Below are 23,303 nucleotides of genomic sequence, written 5' to 3' on the forward strand. Positions count from 1 at the left end.
CTTTAATAAAACATCCAAATAACCTGACAGCCACGTACCAACAGAGCTAAGGAAGGGCCACAGAATGGGTCCTTTAGATGCCACAGCCAGCATTACTTTAATGATGAACCTGCTGCAAGTCATCTGCATCCTGTCACTGTACAAAGGGAAGCGGTCAATCTGCACCACAAGGAGGCGCTCCAGTAGTGGAGTGTATACCTCTGGAACCTGAGTCAAAGCAAAGAAAAAAAAAAAGTTCAACAGAGTAAAACGTTAGCTTTAAAATGAGATGAAGTATCTTAATCCAAAACTGCTTGCACATTTCCTTATGAACACACAGTAAGAAAAATAAGTGATAAATAATTTTTAAACTATGGCAGCTTATAACATGCTTTTCCTTTATTCATGTACCGGTACATATTAATTGTTATATACGACAATTGTATAATTGTTGGAGTTTGTTTTTCAGTTAATCATTTTATCTAAGGTTTACTTTACGAGCCTCAACATCAATGTGTGTGTATGCTAACGGGCCTACAGGGACAAAGACCAACAACAGTCTTTTTATTTTCTTCTTTTTTATATCCTCCTCCATTCTAGAGAACTACAAAATGTATGGCCGGATTTCGATGTAACTTTTATTGAAAAAGTCAAAAATGGGATAAAGAACAAGTGTTTACATTTTGGGGCTGATTCAGATCACCTTAAGGATTCAAAAATGTTTTACTGATTGGAGCTAGGCTCTGACAAAGATCTATGGTCTTCGAGTATTTATCAAGTTTTTTCTGTTTTCATATGATTTTGTAGCTGCAGGAATGTTGTGTATTGTATGGTTCCTAGTTGTGATTCAGGGGTTAGGCTATGGAGGGAAATGGTGTTTGTCTGCAAGTTAGAGCCCATCTAAGAAAGAAGAAGAGTTGTCGAGCCACATTGGTGGCCACAATAAAGTGTTGTATGCATCTTGCTGTAAGGTGCACACAGTTGTTTCATATACGGCAATTAAAGACTGATTCGTGTAGTAATCCTGCCTCACCGTTTCCAAGCGTATGTTGTTATTACTGTATGCGATAGAATCCAGGTTAAAACTGCCATTCTTTTATTTTGAAGCTGAACAGGAAGTGAGTGTGTTCATGTTTTAATGTTGTGTAATTAGACAGTAATTATGTTGCTGGTTAGTAATAATGATGAACTAACAATACTGCAACACATGCAGAATTTTTTTTTTACAGGAATGCCCTCTCTGACTCTCACATTTTATATTGACACGAACGATCAACCATGTACAGTATGTGGACGTCAAAATGCTGGAGTAGGAATTGATAAGTTAGTGGACATTACGGACAGGTTGTGGACATTTTTTTTTTTGCTGCAGAATTTACATATACTGTACATGGTAATTGGGATTTGTTATGTATTGTATATATTATATAAAAATGTAATACAATACAAACCCCATTTCCATATGAGTTGGGAAATTGTGTTAGATGTAAATATAAACAGAATACAATGATTTGCAAATCATTTTCAACCCATATTCAGTTGAATATGCTACAAAGACAACATATTTGATGTTCAAACGGATAACATTTTCTTTTTTTTTTAAATAATCATTAACTTTAGAATTTGATGCCAGCAACATGTGACAGAGAAGTTGGGAAAGGTGGCAATACATACTGATAAAGTTGAGGAATGCTCATGAAACACTTAATTGGAATATCCCACAGGTGTGCAGGCTAATTGGGAACAGGTGGGTGCAACGATTGGGTATAAAAACAGCTTCCCAAAAAATGCTCAGTCTTTTTTTTTCTTTTTTTTAGTGATTGGAGTAAGCGTTGCTCTGGTTTGTCGACAAATTGGAAGTTGCTGGCAGTCTTCAAAGTACCCCAAAGCTACCACAAATGATTGGAGGATGCAGGAAGAACTGTGGATTACATCGGACGGTCTACCCCGCAGTTTTTGAGGACCAGTCATTGACAATTTTAGAGTGAAAAGCAAATTTTATTTTCACTCGCATACAAATCTTTTTAACTTGGATTGTTTCCCTGGCTTCGAAACTCTCCCAAAGATCACTGCAAGCGAAGACACAACAAACTCCCTTTTTTTTTTGTCTCTCATGGACATACACCTGTTGTTGTGGACTTTGGACTAGCGACGGCAAATACATCAAGGCCGCGGAACAGAGAATCACTATGGGCTTATACACACACACACACACACACACACACACACACACACACACACACACACACATCCACAAAAAAAATATACGCCACACATACATACCCCCGTCCCCCTAATCCAACACCCTCGACACAAATCCTGTAGGGGTGATGAATGGACGGTCAGCACCTGAGAGCTGCGACCTCCTACCATGACCTTGAACTACCTTCCCTCTGTTGCTAGATATCTCGAGATGTATGTTGTAACATGTATATGTGCTTTGCTATGGAGGTTTTGTTTCTCACTCCGAACTGGGCCCCCTGAGGAGCCCAGTCTGGATTGTATTTTTTTACTCATCTTTCCCCAGCGTTTACCTTTTTCCCATCTTTTACTGGGTGCCTTATGGCGACCCATCAGCGTTCTTGTTCTGTAACCGTGTACACTGTTTGTCTAATCTTGAACAAGTTTGTGCTGAAAACAAAGTTTCGTTGTACTTGTTGCAATTACAATAAAGACCTACCTACTACCTACCTACCTTCACAAAAAAGGATGGGGCGAGGTACACCCCTTTGTCCACAACTGCGTGAGCAAATAGTCAATCAGTTCAAGAACAACGTTTCTCAAAGTGCAATTGCAAGAAATTTAGGGATTTCAGCATCTACGGCCCATAATATCATCAAAAGGTTCAGAGAATCTGGAGAAATCACTCCATGTAAGCGGCATGGCCGGAAACCAACAGTGAATGACCGTGACCTTCGATTCCTCAGACGGCACTGTATCAAAAACCAACATCAATCTCTAAAGGATATCACCACATAGGCTCAGGAACACTTCAGAAAAACACTGTCACTAAATGCAGTTGGTCGCTACATCTGTAAGTGCAAGTTAAAGCTCTCCTATGCAAAGCGAAAACCATCAACAACATCCAAAAATGCCGCCGGCTTGCCTGGGCCCGGGATCATCTAAGATGGACTGATGCAAAGTGGAAAAGTGTTCTGTGGTCTGACGAGTCCACATTTTAAGTTATTTTTGAAAATATTCGACATCGTGTCATCCGGACCAAAGGGGAAGCGAACCATCCAGACTGTTATTGACGCAAAGTACAAAAGCCAGCATCTGTGATGGTATGGGGGTGCATTAGTGCCCAAGGCATGGGTAACTTACACATCTGTGAAGGCACCATTAATGCTGAAAGGTACATACAGGTTTTGGAACAACATATGCTGCCATCTAAGCGCCGTCTTTTTCATGGACGCCCCTGCTTAATTCAGCAAGACAATGCCAAGCCACATTCAGCACTTGTTACAACAGCTTGGCTTCGTAAAAAAAGAGTGCGGGTACTTTCCTGGCCCGCCTGCAGTCCAGACCTGTCTCCCATCGAAAATGTGTGGCGCATTATGAAGCGTAAAATACGACAGCGGAGACCACGGACTGTTGAACGACTGAAGCTCTACATAAAACAAGAATGGGAAAGAATTCTACTTTCAAAGTTTCAACAATTAGTTTCTTCAGTTCCCAAACGTTTATTGAGTGTTGTTAAAAGAAAAGGTGATGTAACACAGTGGTGAACATGCCCTTTCCCAACTACTTTGGCACGTGTTGCAGCCATGAAATTCTAAGTTAATTATTATTTGCAAAAAAAATAAATAAAGTTTATGAGTTTGAATATCAAATATCTTGTCTTTGTAGCATATTCAACTGAATGTGGGTTGAAAATGATTTCCAAATCATTGTATTCCGTTTGTACACAATTTCCCAACTCATATTGAAATGGGGTTTGTATAATAATATATCGGTAAATAAATATTACATAAATGTTATATTTTATGTTGCTATTATGGTACATTTTTGTCTACAAATACCTGCATTATTCTTTTCATCCTTTGAAACTGATCTACTGTGTGGAACAATTTTCCTTGTGGATCAATAAAGTTTGTCAAAGTCTAAACATGTTCCACTGTGTAACAATAGGAATGAATGAACAAGAGTGGTGATGGTGAGTGTATTACCTTGTCCAGGTGAATGAGGACACTTGCTATTGAGTCCAAAAAGCTGGGTAGTTGGTAGAAGCTTTCATCCTCCCCCTCAGACTCCGTGAGGTACATTTGTTTACAGCGTTGAATCAGCTCGGTATACATCAAGTCCACATCTTGTGAACAAACTTTCTTGCATGCCTTCAATATAATAGGAAAGATCATAAAATCAAATGTCACTTTTGTCTTGATTTGATCAACTTACAGCTGCAAAGAATCCATATCCTCGTATAGCGATGGAGAGTTCTTTGTGGGTTGAGTCCATAGTCTTAATGATGCTGCAGAACTTTTGCATAAAGAACTTCAACTTGCTCTTATGCTCCTCGATATTTTCTGCCACGAGCATTGACACCTGTAAATGTAATTAGTAGGGCTGTGAATTTTTGGCCAAACCTACGCTTTGATGTGATTCTTGGGAGTAACAATTCGATTCAGGATCGATTGTCCATTCAACATGTTCTTTGATTTAAAATGAATACTTTTTAATAACATTAGGTGCCAGTTCCATGATTAACTACATTCCTTCATAAAAAAATATAAACAGCTGTGATAAATGTCTATATCACCTTAAAGAAAACTGGTTTTGTTTAATAAAATTCTCCTCAAACATGGTAAAGTACAAAAAAAACAAGATATGTATTCCACACTTCTTTTTTCTAAAGAAAATCTTCATTAACAATACGATTTGCCCGAGTGGCTGCACAGGACGGATTGAAAAAATAAAAATAATAATAATAAATTTTAATCGATTTTTGATTATTTTTAATCAATTAACAATCGTTACGAATAAGAATCGTGATTGATTTGAAAATCTTTTTTTGGACACCTCTAGTAATTAGTAACACAGCTGTGCTCCTGAGAAATGTAGATGAGGATGTTTACATGTTTGAGGAAGGATTCCAGTGCATAGTAGCTCGTCTTTTTCATCTCGTTGTTAATGTGACCACAGAGCTTGGACATGGCGTCAAACAGCTCCCTGTAGTGTTCAATGAGGCAGCTGCTGAATTGAGACGCGTGCCTGGCAAACAATCTAAGGCCGGCTGTTAAAGGAACACAGTTTGTTATTCACCTGCAACTGTCACATTTGTTGGAGCAGCAAACAAGAAATCTCACCAAAAGTAATGGCATAGCGTTGCATTTCCACCTGCCACCAAAAAGAAAAACATAAACAATTTGAATCTAACACAGTAGTTTTGGAGCACTTTAAAAATAAAGCTAGTACAGCAAACACATCAAGAAAACATGACTAGTATGTGCAGCATGGAGACCATGCGCTGCATGCAACTTGTTTTAATTTGGCCTCTGACAATAAGTTAGGTCACTTTGTTTACTACCAGAAGGTAAACTGCTTTAAATTGGTCTCTAACATTAAGTTAGATTAGTACCAAAAGGTAAACTAGTTATTTGGCCTCTGATATTAGGCTAAGTTACTTTATTAGTACCAAAATATAAACTAGTTTTTATTTGGCCTCTGACATTAAGTTAGGTTATTTTATTAGCACCAGAAGGTAAACTAGTTTTTACATAGCCTCTGACATTAAGTTAGGTTATTTTATTATTACCAGAAGGTAAACTAGTTTTTAATTGGCCACTGACATTAATTTAGGTTACTTTATTTGTAGTAGAAGGTAAACTAGTTTGTATTTGGTCTGTGACATTAAGTATGGTTATCTTCTTAGGAGTAGAAGGTAAACTAGTTTTTATTTTGACTCTGACATTACTTAGGTTACTTTATTTCTACCATAAGGTAAACTAATTTGTATTTGATCTGTGACACGTGGAATTAGGTTTCTTTATTAATACTAGAAGACATACAATATATTTTAAATCTCATATTCCCCAAAATTGTGCAGTAAACCAAAATGGCTGACTACCTGTGCATCAGGAACATGAGTAGGATTTAATTTACAAACCTTGTTTCCATACAGTATGAGTTGGGAAATTGTGTTGGATGTAAATATAAACGGAATACAATTATTTGCAAATCCTTTTTGACCCATATTCAATTGAATGCACTACAAAGACAAGATATTTGATGTTCAAACCCATAAACTTTATTTATTTTTTTTGCAAATAATAATTAACTTGGAATTTCATGGCTGCAACACGTGCCAAAGTAGTTGGGAAAGGGCATGTTCACCACTGTGTTACATCACCTTTTCTTTCAACACCACTCAATAAACATTTGGGAACTGAGGAAACTAATTGTTGAAGCTTTGAAAGTGGAATTCATTCCCATTCTTATTTTATGTAGAGCTTCAGTCGTTCAACAGTCCCGGGTCTCCACTATCGTATTTTACGCTTCATAATGTGCCAGACATTTTCGATGGGAGACAGGTCTGGAGTACCCGCACTCTTTTTTTACGAAGCCACGCTGTTGTAACACGTGCTGAATGTGGCTTGGCATTGTCTTGCTGAAATAAGCAGGGGCGTCCATGAAAAAGACGCCGCTTAGAGGGCAGCATATGTTGTTCCAAAACCTGTATGTACCTTTCAGCATTAATGGTGCCCTCACAGATGTGTAAGTTACCCATGCCTTGGGCACTAATGCACCCCCATACCATCACAGATGCTGGCTTTTGAACTTTGCGTCAATAACAGTCTGGATGGTTCGCTTCCCCTTTGGTCCGGATGACACGATGTCGGATATTTCCAAAAACAATTTGACATGTGGACTCATCAGACCACAGAACACTTTTCCACTTTGCATCAGTCCATCTTAGATGATCTCGGGCCCAGAGAAGCCGGCGGCATTTTTGGATGTTGTTGATGGTTTTCGCTTTGCATAGGAGAGCTTTAACTTGCACTTACAGATGTAGCGACGAACTGTATTTAGTGATAGTGGTTTTCTGAAGTGTTCCTGAGCCCATGTGGTGATATCCTTTTTACGATTGATGTAGGTTTTTGATACAGTGCCCTCTGAGGGATCGAAGGTCACGGTCATTCAATGTTGGTTTATGGCCATGCCGCTTATGTGGAGTGATTTCTCCAGATTCTCTGAACCTTTTGATGACATGATGGACCGTAGATGTTGAAATCCCTAAATTTCTTGCAATTGCACTTTGAGAAATGTTGTTCTTAAACTGTTTGACTATTTGCTCATGCAGTTGTGGACAAAAGGGTGTACCTCGCCCCCTCCTTTCTTGTGAAAGACTGAGCATTTTTTGGGAAGCTGTTTTTATACCCAACCACCTGTTCCCAATTAGCCTGCACACCTGTGGGATGTTCCAAATAAGTGATGAGTATTCCTCAACTTTATCAGTATTTATTGCCACCTTTCCCAACTTCTTTGTCACATGTTGCTGGCATCAAATTCTAAAGTTAATGATTATTTGCAAAAAAAAATGTTTGTCAGTTTCAACATCAAATAAGTTGTCTTTGTAGCATATTCAACTGAAAATTGGTTGAAAATGATTTGCAAATCATTGTATTCTGTTTATATTTACATCTAACACAATTTCCCAACTCATAGGGAAACGGGGTTTGTATATGCAAACAAATCAGCTATAATTAGAGGGGGCATAGGAATGCTTTAGTGAGGCTCAAGCCAGCTTAAAATACAAGACATTACCGATATGTGCTAGGGTTATGTTCTGAGACCACCTATTGTGGCTCTGGAGCACTACACCCAGTAACCTAAATTTACAATAATATTCAAACGTGACTAAATTATTTTCTTTACAAAAGTTTTCACACTGCTCTTTAACTTAATTTTATTAGCGTTAGACTCAACAAAAATGTAAACAACCGTCTCATTGTTGCTCCAATTTTTCAAAAGCTCAAACTCAAACATGTAAAACTTTTTCTGTGCCGAAGTCATATTTCTTTCAAATACTTTTGACAAATGTGTGCAATTCTCTTTTGCTGTGATAAGGCATCACCTTACAAACGTGAAGTGAAGTGAATTCTATTCATAAAGTGCTTTTTCTAGTGACTCAAAGTGCTTGTGTTACATCAAGATGTTGATTAGACAGCATGAATATTGCAACGTGTTGGTCATCATAAAAAAAAAATTGCTAGGAAGAGTTTTAGAAATATTTTTGTCAGCGTCACTATCTATATAAATCGTAGTCTTCATATATTCATACAATACATCTTAGGGCTACATATGATCATTTTCATATAAGACAGATATGTGTTACCTGGGGATTAATTGCCTTTAAGGTGAATTGAAATATTTCCTTGGATGTGGTTGGATCTGCAAGTCAAAGACACAAACTGTTTATATACACACAAGCGAGGTGTGCAGATATGCAACATGCAGTGTTGCATATCTGCACAATTCTATGCATCACGTTCAGAGCGCACCTTCCTCCATTGTTTTAGGGAAGTTGACCATGAGAGCAGTGACTCCTTTCAAACATCCAGCAATTACCATCCGTTTGGGCTCCTTTGTTGTGGACGTCATCTGCAAAAATGACATGAAATTACATAAAATCACTACAATCAAAATAGATACCATCGGAGTCCAGAGTGCGTACTATCTTTCAAATTCAATATAACGCTGTTTAGAGAAACACGTTTGAAAATGAAAATGTTAGTGTAAAGATTGTTCTAAAATTGATTGACAATGACACGCTGGTGTTGTTGCAACCAGTTTAAGAAATAAACAACCCCTGATGAAAATTATGGAAAAACAGACTTTTAGGATGTTCATTCAGTTGTTTAATTTTGTAGAAAAAAAATTATACAACAACATGACACATCCATCTATCCATCCATCTTCAACCGCTTATTTGGAATCGGGTCGTGGGGACAACAGCTCCAGCAGAGACCCCCAGACTTCCCACTCCAGAGCAACATTAGCAACTTCCTCCTGGGGAATCCCGAAGCGTTCCCAGGCCAGAGAGGAGATGTAATCCCCCGATCTGGTCGTTGGCCTGCTGCCGGGTCTCCTCCCAGTGGGTTGTGCAACGAGGACCTCTCTAGGGAGGCGCTCGTGAGGCATCCGCACGAGATGCCCGAACCACCTAAGCTGGCTCCTTTCCAAGCGAAGGAGCAGCGGCACTACTCCGAGTCTCTCTTGGGTGACTGAACTTCTCACCCTATCTCTAAGGGAGATGCCAGCCACCCTTCTGAGGAAACTCATTTCGGCCGCTTGGAGACGCAATCTTATTCTTTCGGTCATGACCCACACTTCATGACCATAGGTGAGAGTAGGACTGTAGATAGCTCGGTAGACCGAGAGCTTTGCCTTCTGGTTCAGCTCTCGTTTCGTCAAAACAGTGCGGCAGAGAGATTGCAATACTGCCCCAGCTGCTCCGATTTTCCGAATGACAATATGTCTTGAAAACAGAAAATACACAGCAAGACAAATGGAAACTGGAATCACCTTCAAATACAGACAAGCTAAACAAAAGCCGTCATTAACGCCAAAACAGAAAAAAAAAGGCTAAGGAAAAGCATTCAAGGACAATGGATGCAAATCTGCATTGGGAAGGTGATGATGCTGGAACTTTTGTTTGGCACCTGAAGAAAACAGTCAGTGATGGTTACGGCGCTGCATGTCAGGTAATGGCACTGGGGAGATTCTTTTCATTATATCTTCAATGGATGCATTTAAGTTGAAATTTTACACAATTTTATTTTTCCATCAATTGTGGGGATAATAACATAATTCTTCCATATAATAATGCACTTTGCCATAAAAAAATGACAACTTTCCTTTAAGAAAAAGACATAAGGTCAATGTCATGGTCTGCAAATAGTCCGGATCTAAATCTGTAGTGGAAATTGAAGAAAATGGTCAATGAAAAACTCAACCTTAAAAGCTGATCTGGCAACAGAAATCAGAAAAAGTTGGAGCAAGGTTAATAAAGAGTACTCTTTGTCACTTGTTAAGTTCATACCACAGAGACTGCAAGCTGTTATAAAACCCAGAGGTTGTGCAACAAAGTACTAGTGTTGTGTTAAAGTGTTTGTTTGTTTTTCCTGATTCCATATTTTTTTTCTCAGAATAAAGTGGTTCAATAGTTTATTTCAATCTAATTGATTTAAAAATAAAACAATTTTGTCATTCTTACAGTCAGACCTGTGTATTTATTTCCGTACCTGACTGTTTCGGCTAAAACTGTTGCCTTCCTCTGAGGTTGTCATGTGATGTTGCTGTGACGTGTCTAAACAGCTGATTTAAACAGTTGTAGCCAAAACCGTCAGGTACGGAGATAAACACACAGGTCTGGCTATTAGAATAACAAAATAGCATATTTTTTTGAAGACCTAATGAACTTCTTTGGATTACTAAAACCTTTGCGGACCAGCACGATTAATATTCTTGATTTCTATTGGTTTCTTAAAACCGGAAAGTTGCCATTTGAAATGACTATATTTTTATATCATGTTTGTGATCTGCTTCTTTACTACAAAATTCAACAACTGAATGAACTTCTTCCAAGTCTGGCGAGTCCATAGTTTTTGTCAGAGGTTGTACTACAGTGGAACACATGTATGCTGGCTGGCTGGTTGCAACATGTCAACATTATTATTTGAAACGGAAACTAGCGATTGCTTGCATATTTACTTGTGATTTTGTCCAGACACATTAGAATACTTGATGATAATAACAGATTATTGAACCTACAGCAGTTTGTTTTATTCCATTTGTGTATTGTACATTTAATATTTATCACATAAAAACATTTCATTACATTTTAAAAGTTTTTAAATCATTATCCAGATTAACTCGCACATCACACAATTCAATAAAAATAAAAAGGTATTGTTAAAAAATAAAAAAAATATAGTTTTGCCATTTTTCAGTACCGGTTTAGACAGTAACGCACCATTTCAAAAGCGCTTGATTTGGTACCAAATTCAGTTTAAATGTAAATAACACCCTTCGTCAACAATAATAATAACAACAACAAAAACAACAAGAAAAACACTCAAATAGCGCACACCAGGCCTCATCCGCCAATAGAAATTATTTAAAACCTTTGTGAATGCAAACAGTCATTTGGATCACCCCCAAAATCTAATCACTTGTTCCTTATCTCAGTGCTTTCATTTCCTGAAATTTTTGTCAAAATCTAAGAACTTTTTGAGCTACATTACTAATTATGAAACAAACAGACAAACAGCAGTAAATACTTTTGGTGTAGGTAATAAATAACGGGAGAATTATGGAATGTACACTGAAAAAGGAGTTGCATTTAGCCTTGTTTTTCAGTTAATAACTATAATAAAGTAGTAGTTTTGTCCACAGTACCTGTTCCTTCAGCTCCCCTTGATAGGCTTTGTAGAGTTTGTCAGAGTTGTTGACCATCTCACTGGGGTGAACCTCTGCAACAACTCCTAACAATTCATAGATGGTGCCAAGGACTGTGTCAAGAATAAAAACAGAAATGATCCAGCTGACAAATCTAAATGCATATTTGTTGCAACACCAAAACAAATACCTGAGTCAGGAAGTTTGCTCTTTTGATAAAGCTCGCTGTAAAATTTTGTGAATATTTCACAAATTCTTAACTCTGAAGCCACAGTAGAATCTTTCGTTTTAAGGAGAACCTGTTGATAAAGGTAATAATGAAATGATTGTCACATTTAAATGGTTGCAGTATGAAAGTCCATATAGTGACTATGAATATTACATCCCGTTTATTTTGAAAGTTTACCCCCTGAGAAGATATGAACTTCTATTACTACGATCATTGCAAAACAAGAGAAATATAAGATAACAGCGAATTAATATAACTCCGGAGCACCATGAAAGATTTGGTAAGAACAATGTTTGTAAGAAAAAAACAGCCTAGAATTCCATGGAAGGAACTGAAAGCATGGTAATGTGTCCACATGACAGCAAAATGTGGAGACCCCACCCTGGCCAACTCATGTTGGGGGGCTGGTCCTCCTGTCTGGTCGGCATGTGGCTGGGCCCTGGGTCCTTGGCTCGGAGTCCACTCTGGCCTGTAGGTGGGCGGTTGGCCATCTGATGAGATCTGCATGTGGTGCCCTTCATTGGAGGTAGTGGGCTTTCAGAATTGCTAATGAGCTCAGGGTGGGCGTTTGGCTGGCTCTTTTGGTAGAGCAGCCGCTACAGCAACTTTAGGGTTTCCAGGTTCGATTCCCACTTTCACCATCCTAGTCACTGCTGTTGTGTCCTTGGGCAAGACAATTAACCAACCTGCCCCTTGTGCCACCCTACTGGTTTAAATGTAGCTAAAAGATGTATGTCTATGAATGTTCTCATTCATACAGGTCATTGTAATCTCATGGCATTCAATCAATCACAACTGGACTGCATGATTTGTCTTGGAAGACATTTTACCTCTTGACCGGGTAGGCTTCATCAGTTCAAGTTCATAGACTTAAATTAGTCAGATCTAGTATAGCGGCTGGTGCCAAGACCCCATACGTTTATACTACAAAACTACGAAGCTGTGCCCGGGCAAGGATGTTTCGCCCTATCGTAGTGAGAAAAACAACTGTTTTCATGCAAATGAGCAATCCTACTGTCAAAGCCAACAACAGCCGTTGAAGTGTAATTTCTGCTCATTAGCATTAATGTATTGTGTGGCAAAACGATCGCTGTGGATCGACCATTACCAGTCCAAAATAGTTGGAAGCCCCAGCGCACGCATTCCATTTAGTTGTAAACAAATGGCACAAATAGCATACTGGTCACCCATCTGTGACCATAATGTTTCTAACTCCTGTTATTTGTTAGACACTAAACTGCAGAGTCTTTTAGGAATGGTTGAAAGGACAGTGTTGTATGTGGGAGACAGGTGTTTTCGCAGGTAAAATAGTTTGTCTAGCAGAAATCTTACCCAACCAGAAAAAGATGTATTGGCGAAAAGGTTCAACATTGCCATGACTCCGCATTAGATTCCTCCGGTTGATTTGATCACATCAACAAAATCAGTCATTTGGAAAAACAACCCCAGCAGAAACCGAAAAGGAGCAAATACGGTTGAGAGTGACAGGAGCTCGTTTTAATGCCAAGCCCTCAACCCCAAACCTGTCCTTGGACTGACTACCAAAACCAGATACTTACACTCAAAGATTCCAACACATATGAAATACTTAAAAGGGACCCATAAGTGGCTACAAGAGAAGAATCATTGAGTACTTACAAACTCTACAAAAGTCAGAAGCCATCAACCGGGCATTGTATTACCGATTATACCGACAATAAACCATCATTTATGGCCTTCCAAAAATATACAAAGATTGGGCTAACCTCAGACCCACTGTCAGCAGCATTAACTCAGAGACATACAATATTGTTAAGAATATAGCCAACATCTTAGCACTTTTGGTTGGCAAAACTCCACATCATGTTCAAAACTCAATTGTCTTTGTAGGCAAAATCTGAGGTCTAAAACTGGAAAAAAACACGACAATGGGAAAGTCAGAGGAACTCAGCACAGATCTGAAAAAAACAAATCACTGACTTGAACAAGTCAGGAAAGTCACTTGGAGCCATTTCAAAACAGTTTAAGGTCCAAAGAGCAACTGTGCAGACAATTGTTCAAAAGTTTTGTCACTGCCACGATCAGGAAGAAAACGCAAGCTGAGAGAAAATTGGTCAGGATGATCAAGAGTCAACCGAGAACCACAAAAATGCAGGTCTGCATTGATTTGGAAGCTGCTGGAACACAGTCAAGCGTGTTTTGCATCGCCATGGACTGAGAGGCTACCATGCAAGAAGGAAGCGCTTGCTCCAGAAGCCAATCCTTACGGCTTGTCTAAAGTTTGCTAATGATCACATGGACAAAGATATGACCTTCTGGAGGAAAGTTTTATGATCAGATGAAACAAAACTTGAGCTGTTTGGAGGAGAAAAGGTGTTGTTTTTTGTGGCCAACAAAGGATGTGCTCCAATCACTCTATCACAAAAAAACAAGAGTTGTAGAAATTATTGGAAACATTTTGTTCTTTACAAGTGTATGTAAACTTTTCAACATGACTATATATGATTACATTAAGAAGTACCGGTATATAAAAAAAAGTATACGATATAAGAGTATTCAAGTATATCCGACTCACGTGTTGTACAACAAATCTGTTCAAGCAAAACAATTCTTTCTGACATATGCAATAGCTCGATGTACCTCGGCTAGTATTGTCAGCAAAGTTAGAATTAGAGTAGATGATTATATCACAATGATTTCAGGTGGAAACACTACTTCGGTGTGCTCTCATCTATCGGGAGAATGCAATCGTTTTGTTTGCGAATCAAATATTTAACATACAAAATAAAATAAATAATATCATAATGTATTCCATCAATCCAATACATTCATATAACTATAACCTTTAAATAATGTTTTTTCTGGATTTTTTGTTTTGTTTTGTTTTCTGGGTCTCAGTTCAAACAAACCGACCATAACATTTGTGGACTGTTGATGTGTTGTGAGGGGGTAAACTTACAAAATCAGATCACATAATAATGTATCGTCAAAAGAAATTGAGCCACCATTATACATCCCAATATTACAGCATTTGGCAGCTTAACATTTAAATAAAGGTGGAAGTTGTTGGGACAACATAAGAAAATCACAAATTAAACCAACCTTGATAAGCAGCTCCAGTAGTGCAGTTCTACATTTGGCTGTTTTGTCCTTTGTGTACACCGTCAAACATGTGTTCTGCAAGGAAACCATACACAATATTGTTCTTACACAACATTTCTTATTATTGTATTATACTGGAGGATTCAAGTTACATTCTTCTGTACAGTGTTCCTCTTTTATTGGGGGGGGTTCAATTTCAGATCCACCTTGTGGGTGAATTTTCACCAAGTAGGGATGTTTTTTTATGATTTGTATGAATATTTTATACTTTTAACACTTGTGTGAAGTCGGCCCTACCTTTTCGATATTCATGATCAGCCCCCCGACCTTGTCAAAACCTCCCCAAACCAGTCCTAATTGTTTGTGCTACAAAATGGATTGGTTTATTACAGTTCTTAAAGGCCTAATGAAACCCACTACTACCCACCACGCAGTCTGATAGTTTATACATCAATGATGAAATATTAACATTGCAACACATGCCAATACGGCTTTTTTAGTTTACTAAATTACAATTTTAAATTTCCCGAGAGTTTCGTCTTGGAAACGTCGTGTAATGATGACGTGTACGCAGGACGTCATGGGTTTTTAGGAAGTATGAGCGCTGCGCACACATACAGGTAAATGTTGTCTGCTTTAACGGCATAATTACACAGTATTTTGGAGATCTGTGTTGCTGAATCTTTTGCAATTTGTTCAATTAATATTGGAGATGTCACAGTAGAAAGATGGAGTTGGGAAGCTTTAGCCTTTAGCCACACAAACACACGGTGATTCCTTGTTTAAAATTCCCGGAGCTGAAACTTTACTATGGATCAGAGCGCGGTCAAGCAGACATGAATCACAACGGAATGTCAACCAGCAGGTTTCGGTGAGAAAATTGTGGTTAAAAAGTCGCCATTTACCGGATATCAGCTGAGCTTGTGTCGTCCGTACAGCTGCCGTCGACACCCGTGAGACATTGGCGTCAAGACACCCGTGGACGTACACCTCCGACTATCAGGTAATATTAAACTCACTAAAACACTAGCAACACAATAGAAAGATAAGGGATTTCCCAGAATTATCCTAGTAAATGTGTTTAAAAACATCAGAATACGTCCCAATGCTATCGCGTTTTTTTTTTAAACTCGTTTTTTTTTTTTTTCCTAGTCCGTCGCTATCAACATCCTCAAACACGAATCTTTCATCCTCGCTCAAATTAAAGGGGAAATTGTCGTTTTCTCGGTCCGAATAACTGTTTTTGTTGGAGGCTCCCATTAAAATCAATGTGAATATGTGAGGAGCCCCCACACTTGCGACATCATCGTCTGCGACATCATCGTCTGCGACTTCCGGTAAAGGCGAAGCTTTTTCAAGAAGTACCAAAAGTGGCGGACTTTATCGTTGATTTTCTCTACTAAATCCTTTCAGCAAAAATATGGCAATATTGCGAAATGATCAAGTATGACACATAGAATGGACCTGCTATTCCTGTTTAAATAAGAAAATCTCATTTCAGTAGGCCTTTAAGGTTTTAACGTTTTATTGTTTTATATTGTTAGTCCATCCATCCATCGATTATCTACTACTTGTCCCGTTTCGGGTTGCGGGGGGTGCTGGAGCCTATCTCATCTGCATTCGAGCGGAAGGCGTGGTACACCCTAGAGAAGTCGCCACCTCATCACATGGTCTATTTTGTTAGTGTGTACTTAATATGTTATTAATCATAACTAGATCCCCAACCATGTCAAAATCTTCCCAAACTTGTTCCATTTGTTTGTGCTTTGTTTGTGCTATTATTATTTTTAAATTATTATTGTTTTGTGATTTACCTGTGTGAAAGTTTTATTTGTTCATCTTATTAACGTGTATTTAGCGTGTTATTAACCATGATTAGACCCGAACTATGTCCAAATATCCCCAAACGTGTCCCATTTGTGCTGCAAAAATATTTGGTTTAAATATTAGTATTTTCAAGTTATTACTGTTTCGTTATTCACTTGTGAAGTGGGGGGGGGGGGGGGGGGGGGGGGGTCTAGTTATGATTAATAAAGTTAAGTTAAGTTAAAGTACCAATGATTGTCACACACACATTATGTGTGATGAAATTTGTCCTCTGCATGTGACCCATCCCCTTGATCACCCCCTGGGAAGTGAGGGGAGCAGTGGGCAGCAGCTAATAACACATTAGTAACATTAATATTTATAAAACATTAAAATGTTAAATTATAAAACTATAATAGTTAGACCACAAAATATGCAGCACAAGCATAGCACAAACAATTGGTACTGGTTTGGGGAGATTTTTACAAGGAGGGGCTTATGAATATTGAAACGTTAATAATAAAAAAAAAAGTATAATAGTTAGACCAAACATTTTTGCAGCACAAATATAGCACAAACAAATGGATGAAATTTGAGGTGATTTGGACGAGGTGGGGGGCTGGATGACATCTCTAGTCAGAAAACGCATTTTAGAATAACTTAACAATGGTAATGGCACAAACTAAAATGTTTGCAGAACAAATATAGCACAAATGTTTGGGACAAGTTTGTGAAGATTTGGACAATGGTTCAGTTTGACAGAGGTGTATTTAACGTCTTTATAAGCCCTCCACAAAGCTGACACACACATGTCCTTTGCTTTTAAAATACTTTATATACTCTAGAACAAGGGTAGGGAACCTATGACTCGTGAGCCAGTGGTGGCTCTTTTGATGACTGCATCTGGCTCTCAGATTGTATTTAGTGTTAAAAATATTGTATGGCTCCCGTAGAAATACATTTTACAATATTTGGCTTTCATGGATCTCTCAACCAAAAATGTTCCCGACCCCTGCTCCATAACATAAATAATTATAACATCAATCTTCAATGGGTAATCAAAGCTCAATGTCCTCAATGGTAGTTTAAAATCAATGTACTCAATGTTACTTTAAAATGAATGTACTAAGTGGTACTTTAAAATCAATGTGTCACAAACTTGCATGGCTGCGGTACTTGTGGCCCCAAGACGCAAGAGTCGGCGACATACATCGCAGACAATACAGATACAGTCTGCTTTGCCAGTCCAAAAGCATTCGTCGTTTTTTGTAGTTAGTTTTCCCTTGACGGCCAGGTAATACAAAGTACGCGCTACCTTTTCACATCCACGGCATTCTTGTTAACTCTCTTTCGACAAAAGGACAAAGTTGTCCGTGCATTGGAAAGTTCTCTTGCTGTCTGGAAGTGTTATTTTCAAATTAGCTGCAATTGCTTTCTCTGAAGTTATTCATGTGTGATTTTCATAAGTGTCTGTACATGTAGAAGATGGAGAAACATGGGCTTTTCTGGTTGACTCGCCTCTATATTTCCAGCGGTTAGCTCTGAATTACAATACCGCTTTATTAAGAAGCTGGCTGTCGCGTTTTCTTTCCGACGTCACTTCCTGTGTGGGTGTGTTCTTTCTGGCGTCACCTCCTCTCCGAACTCATTTTGTAAACGATCAATGACTCCATACAAAGCTAAGTGCCGGAGATTCAAGAATTACACGGCTGACTTACCCGTGTAAAAATTTGTCCGAGGAGGGGGACCTTAAACGTTGGTTTAGTGTGGCTGAAACGGGGGCTTGGGCTAAATACATAGTGTTAAACGACTTAGTGTACAGTGTAGACATGGCCTTATACTGCATATGTGCTGCTTTTAGTGGAACCTTTATGTCCTTGAAGGCACACCTCCAAGGGATCAATAAAATTCCATCAAATCTCTAGTAAAACAATGAATCAAACCCGGTGGTACATACTTTGATGTCGACAGCGTACGTCTTTTCCCAACCTTTGACCCTTGGAGAAAGCTTTTCCAGAAAGTTAATGAGAAAACACAAAGTCTTCAATCTGGCATCGGAGAGCTGCAAGACACGTTTGATTAGCACATGGTCACTTGAACACAAACTTATCTACGTCTACCTGCTCTTGTTGTGTCAAAGATTTCTTCAGGAAGCTGAGAAGACCAATGTCTGTAGCAAACAGCAAGGATGTCTGCAGAACTTCAAGAAACAATTAGCACATTTAAAACATAACATCTTAACAACACATTACAACAATACAATTTGTTATTCTTATAGCCAGACCTGTGTGTTTATTACTGTACCTGACGGTTTTGGTTACAACTGTTGCCTTGTAGTAGCAGGCTGACTGCGCCATTTGCAATCCGACCTCTTCAGGGCTGTGTCCAAGGTGTGGGAAATTTGGTACATCCCCTCGTCCCGGTTCACAGCCTGGGCGGCGCGCTTCCAGATCTCGATTGCTTCTTTGATCAAACGGTGGTATTTGTTGCTCTCGGTGCCGATGACATGTGCGTTGTCCCAATCCATAAGGTGGTTCTCCCTCTTGCAAAGGTCTGATATTGCAGACTTCAGCTGTTCTTGTCCTGATTGTTGTCTGGTGCCAAGAGTGAAAGCTTTTGACGTTTCCTTTTTTACATTGTTTTCTGCGCTCTTTCTTCCTGATGCTAAAGGCTCTGTCAGTTTCTTCCACGTATGATTTGTTGCACGACAAACAGGGTATCTCATATATTACATTGCATTAGTGCTCTTGGTCTATTTTGTCCTTAGGGTGTACTAATAACTGTCATAGTTTGGTGTGAGATTTGACCGAAGTATTGATGTTATGTGTTAATGGCCCGCTGTACCCTCTCTGTGACTCCCCTGACTAATGGAAGTATGACCATGGCCCTGTTTCGTTTATCATTACTTTTGTTAGTTTTTTGTTTCCTCTTGATGTTTTGTTTAGCTTGTTGCCGCCCTAAATCTATGGCCCACTTTGGGTAGTTGCAAGTTCTTAGTCCTTTTGTAATATGCTGATCCTCCTCCTTTCTGTCTTGTTCTTGGGTGATGAGATTGGTGCGTTCAAAAAGCGTTCTTACGACTGACAGTTTGTGATGGGGTGTTTTGATGTCCAAAGGAGGTATTGCTCTGTGAGTTTTTTATATAATTGAATTTTTACACTGCCATTGTGCCGTTCTTTTCTTGGTGGGTGAATTGTATATTGTTTGTTTCATCCAGTGTGTTAATGTGATGTGAGTTCCTGTGTATGTCTTATTTTTTATTATTTACAAGACGTCATCCACATACGTTTTCCATACGGAGAGCCTGCAGTGTTTTGGTGCTGTTTGGAGGGCCCAGGCTTCAATATTTTCCTTGAAAAAGCCACTCATTGTGGCTGACTACGGGTCCCCCATAGCAAACCCTCTTTCTGCTGTGTAGATGGTACCCTGGTACTGGAAGTAGGTTGAAGTGGAGACAAATTTCCACAGCCTTTCCCACACCTGGGACACAGTGCTGAAGAAGTCGGACTGCAGATGAGGCTGTCAGCCTGCTGCTACAAGCAGTAAGACAGTGCCAAAAACTGTTTAAATCAGCTGACCAGACACGTCAAAGCAACATCACGTGACAAACAGTTGGAGCCGAAACCCTCAGGTAAGGAAATACATTGCATATTTATTTGAAGGCCTGATGAACCTCTTTGGATTAAATTACAACAATGTTATGTTTACAACTTTATATTATTTATATTTTCTTTTTACCTTTTGGACTTTTTTCACTGTCATTGTGATGAAAGACACTAAAGTGCAACAGTACGCAAGTGACCGACACAATGCTCCCTACATCATTTTGTAGCCCAATCTTCCACAAACTTTTTTTGACGATCATATTGAAAGAAAACTACTTTTTTATTTCTATCTCCTACTTGCTTGTCCTATATCACTGGGTGCATCCAGACAACCCCTGATCACTGTCTCTTTGCCCTCCGTGGCATCGCACCCCCGACATCCGCAGAACAGTCGCTACACAAGCGGTACAAGTCAGGGAGAAGTGGAAGCTGGCAACATCAGACTGATGTACATGTGGAGAGCTCCAAACCATGAAACACCTCATGAGATGCAGCCAGGCCCCACAGTGTACTGGAGATTACCTAGCCGAATTAAGCACAGCTGCGCTCGCCTGCACCAACCAATGGTGAAACTTGATATGAAGATGGCTTCACACGATGAAGAAGAACTGGTGTATTGAATATTACGGATGGGTGCCTAAACTTTATATTACCATATATATCCTGCAATAAAGATATATATTAGGGCTGTGAATCTTTTGGCACCACACTAGGGGTGTAACGGTACACAAAAACGTCGGTTCGGTACGTACCTCGGTTTAGAGGTCACGGTTCGGTTCGTTTTCGGTACAGTAAGAAAACAACAAAATTTAAATTTTTGGGTTATTTATTTACCAAATTTGTAAACAAAGGCTTTATCCTTTTAACATTGGGTACGCTATAATAATTCTACCCACGTTAATCCACATTAAACTGCCTCAAGTTGTTGCTTTGATTAAATAAAATGACAAAACCTTTCTTCTACATATAAAAAGTGCAACATTAAACAGTTTCAAGTCAACTCATCATGCTTAATTTATTACAGCATTTGGGAAGCCTGTAGTTGACTTTTATTATACACACACACACATGCACACTCACACGCACGCACACACACACACACACAGCAAAATGAGCTAACGTAACGCTAAAAGCTAATTAGCCTTCACCTCAACTATGAGCGAGCTGAGCTGCAGTTTAAGTTTCTAGAAAGTCAACGGGCTCATAGTGATGTTTGTAATAGTTGTAACTGGGAAGTGTTTTTTATAATTTGGGGAGTGTACGGTGTCAGCAGCCCACCTGCTAAACACATATCTGCTCATCTCACGCCGGAGCACTGACATGCGCTCTGAATACTCACTGTTGATTGGCTGTTACATCGTTTTGATTACGCACTGCTGATTGGCTTTGTATGTAACCAATCAGATGGTTGTGTGGGCGGGACAATTCCGGGTGCTCACTGCTCAGAGGCAGCTGCAGAGCAGGTTGCTAAGATTTTAGTTTACAAACTCGTTTGATACACCCTCGTACCGAACCGAAACCCCCGTACTGAAACGGTTCAATACAAATACACGTACCGTTACACCCCTACACCACATGATTCAATTCGATTGGATTTAGTGTCAACTCTCGACTCAAAATGGGTGTAAGGAACAGTGTAATTTGGCCTGTCGCCACCATAACGACTCCATCTCATCTCTACCTGGGGGAGCAATAAACTACAGACTGTGGTGAAGTAGGCGGCTTCGTTGCCTGAAGAAGCCTGCAATTTTTGGTTGTGTTTTCCACTCCTTATGCTGAATGGCAATGTACGACATATATCACGATATTTTTTCCGTAAAGTAAAAACAAAACACATAACAGTCCTAGTTACCAGAGATACTAAGTATCTCATTATTTTTGACTTAATAAATATTGACTTACTAAAACAAAATAATGACCAAGTCAGATTAATGACTTACTGTAAATAAGTGTTTGCAATAAGCGTTTGAAAAAAAAAGGGTAAAAAGTTGGGCCACATGCTGACATACGCTCAACTCATCATGCTTAATTTATTACAGCATTTGGAAAGCCTGTAGTTGATTTTTATTATGTAAATGTTATATTTTTATCAACATGTGATAGCAGGGACGTTGCCATTCAAAACTAGGCTGCTACATTACTAATGATTAATGTAGCATTAAGGGTTGGAATTGGGGGGTAAAACACCAAAAATTATTCCTGGGCGCGTCCACCACTGCTTTTCACTGCCCCCCTCACTTCCCAGGGGGTGATCATGGTTGATGGGTCAAATGCAGAGAATAATTTCGCCACACCTCGTGGGTGTGTGTGACAATCTTTGGTACTTTAACATTAACTTTTAACTATAGCTGAAAAAATTGTAAAATAGCAATAGGAGACACTATTCATCCCTGAACACTATGGGGTTCATGTAGGCTTTATGATGCAGTTACATTATTATGTCAACTATCAGAGACAGAAACTCTGCATTTAACATAATGTCCTTTTTTGCTACTTCAATACAGAAAAGGGTAAAGTGAAATAACTTAGTTGTTAACTGTAGGTCAATAATGCTTGTCTTTCTCTCAGACAGACAGGGCTTTTCAGGTGGAATTATTTCCCATTCTTGCTTGATGTACGGATAAAGTTGTTCAACAGTCCGGAGCCTCCGTTGTCGTAATTTACGCTTTATAATGCGCCACACATTTTCAATAGGAGACAGGTCTGGAATACAGGCAGGCCAGTCTAGTATCTGCACTCTTTTACTAATAAGCCACACTGTTGTAACACATGCAGAATGTGGCGTGGCATTGGCTTGCTGAAATAAGCGTTCATGAAAAAGACATTGCTTGGATGGCAACATATGTTGCTCCAAAACCTGTATGCACCTTTCAGCAATAATGGTGCCTTCACAGATGTGTAAGTTACCCATACCTTGGGCACGAATACACCCTCATAGCATAACTCATTGAGAACAGAAACTGCTTGACCACCACGCATATTTAATGAGACAGACGTGACGACATGCAAATCAAAGCAATAACGATCTCATTCAAATTGCATTAACATTAGTAGTAGTTGCATAGGGAGCCCACAACATGAGAGAGAGACATGAGGAGTGGTTGGCGAAAACTGCACCGCCATTGACGATTGAGACTGTAAATATAATTAACTGTGAATTAAGGTTACAGTTAATCATGACTATGTGGACTTACCTTTAATTG

General features: G+C 39.1%; 1 protein-coding gene across 1 annotated transcript in view; it reads right to left on the reverse strand.

Annotated features, from left to right (window-relative positions):
• The window catches only part of prkdc (protein kinase, DNA-activated, catalytic subunit), a 154,511-nt gene that overhangs the window by 126,121 nt on the left and 5,087 nt on the right, over positions 1 to 23,303 (reverse strand). Inside the window, exons 2-13 of the mRNA XM_061922138.1 lie at positions 18,616 to 18,695; positions 18,453 to 18,557; positions 14,690 to 14,764; positions 11,570 to 11,678; positions 11,380 to 11,492; positions 8,481 to 8,580; positions 8,315 to 8,370; positions 5,286 to 5,316; positions 5,055 to 5,212; positions 4,378 to 4,524; positions 4,149 to 4,313; positions 39 to 207 (exon numbers count right to left, since the gene is read on the reverse strand). Coding sequence (XP_061778122.1) covers positions 39 to 207; positions 4,149 to 4,313; positions 4,378 to 4,524; positions 5,055 to 5,212; positions 5,286 to 5,316; positions 8,315 to 8,370; positions 8,481 to 8,580; positions 11,380 to 11,492; positions 11,570 to 11,678; positions 14,690 to 14,764; positions 18,453 to 18,557; positions 18,616 to 18,695 — 1,308 coding nt within the window. The remainder of the gene's footprint in view (positions 1 to 38; positions 208 to 4,148; positions 4,314 to 4,377; positions 4,525 to 5,054; positions 5,213 to 5,285; positions 5,317 to 8,314; positions 8,371 to 8,480; positions 8,581 to 11,379; positions 11,493 to 11,569; positions 11,679 to 14,689; positions 14,765 to 18,452; positions 18,558 to 18,615; positions 18,696 to 23,303) is intronic.

This window comes from Nerophis ophidion, linkage group LG15 (assembly GCF_033978795.1).
Source record: "Nerophis ophidion isolate RoL-2023_Sa linkage group LG15, RoL_Noph_v1.0, whole genome shotgun sequence".
Classification (NCBI taxonomy): Eukaryota; Metazoa; Chordata; class Actinopteri; order Syngnathiformes; family Syngnathidae; genus Nerophis; species Nerophis ophidion.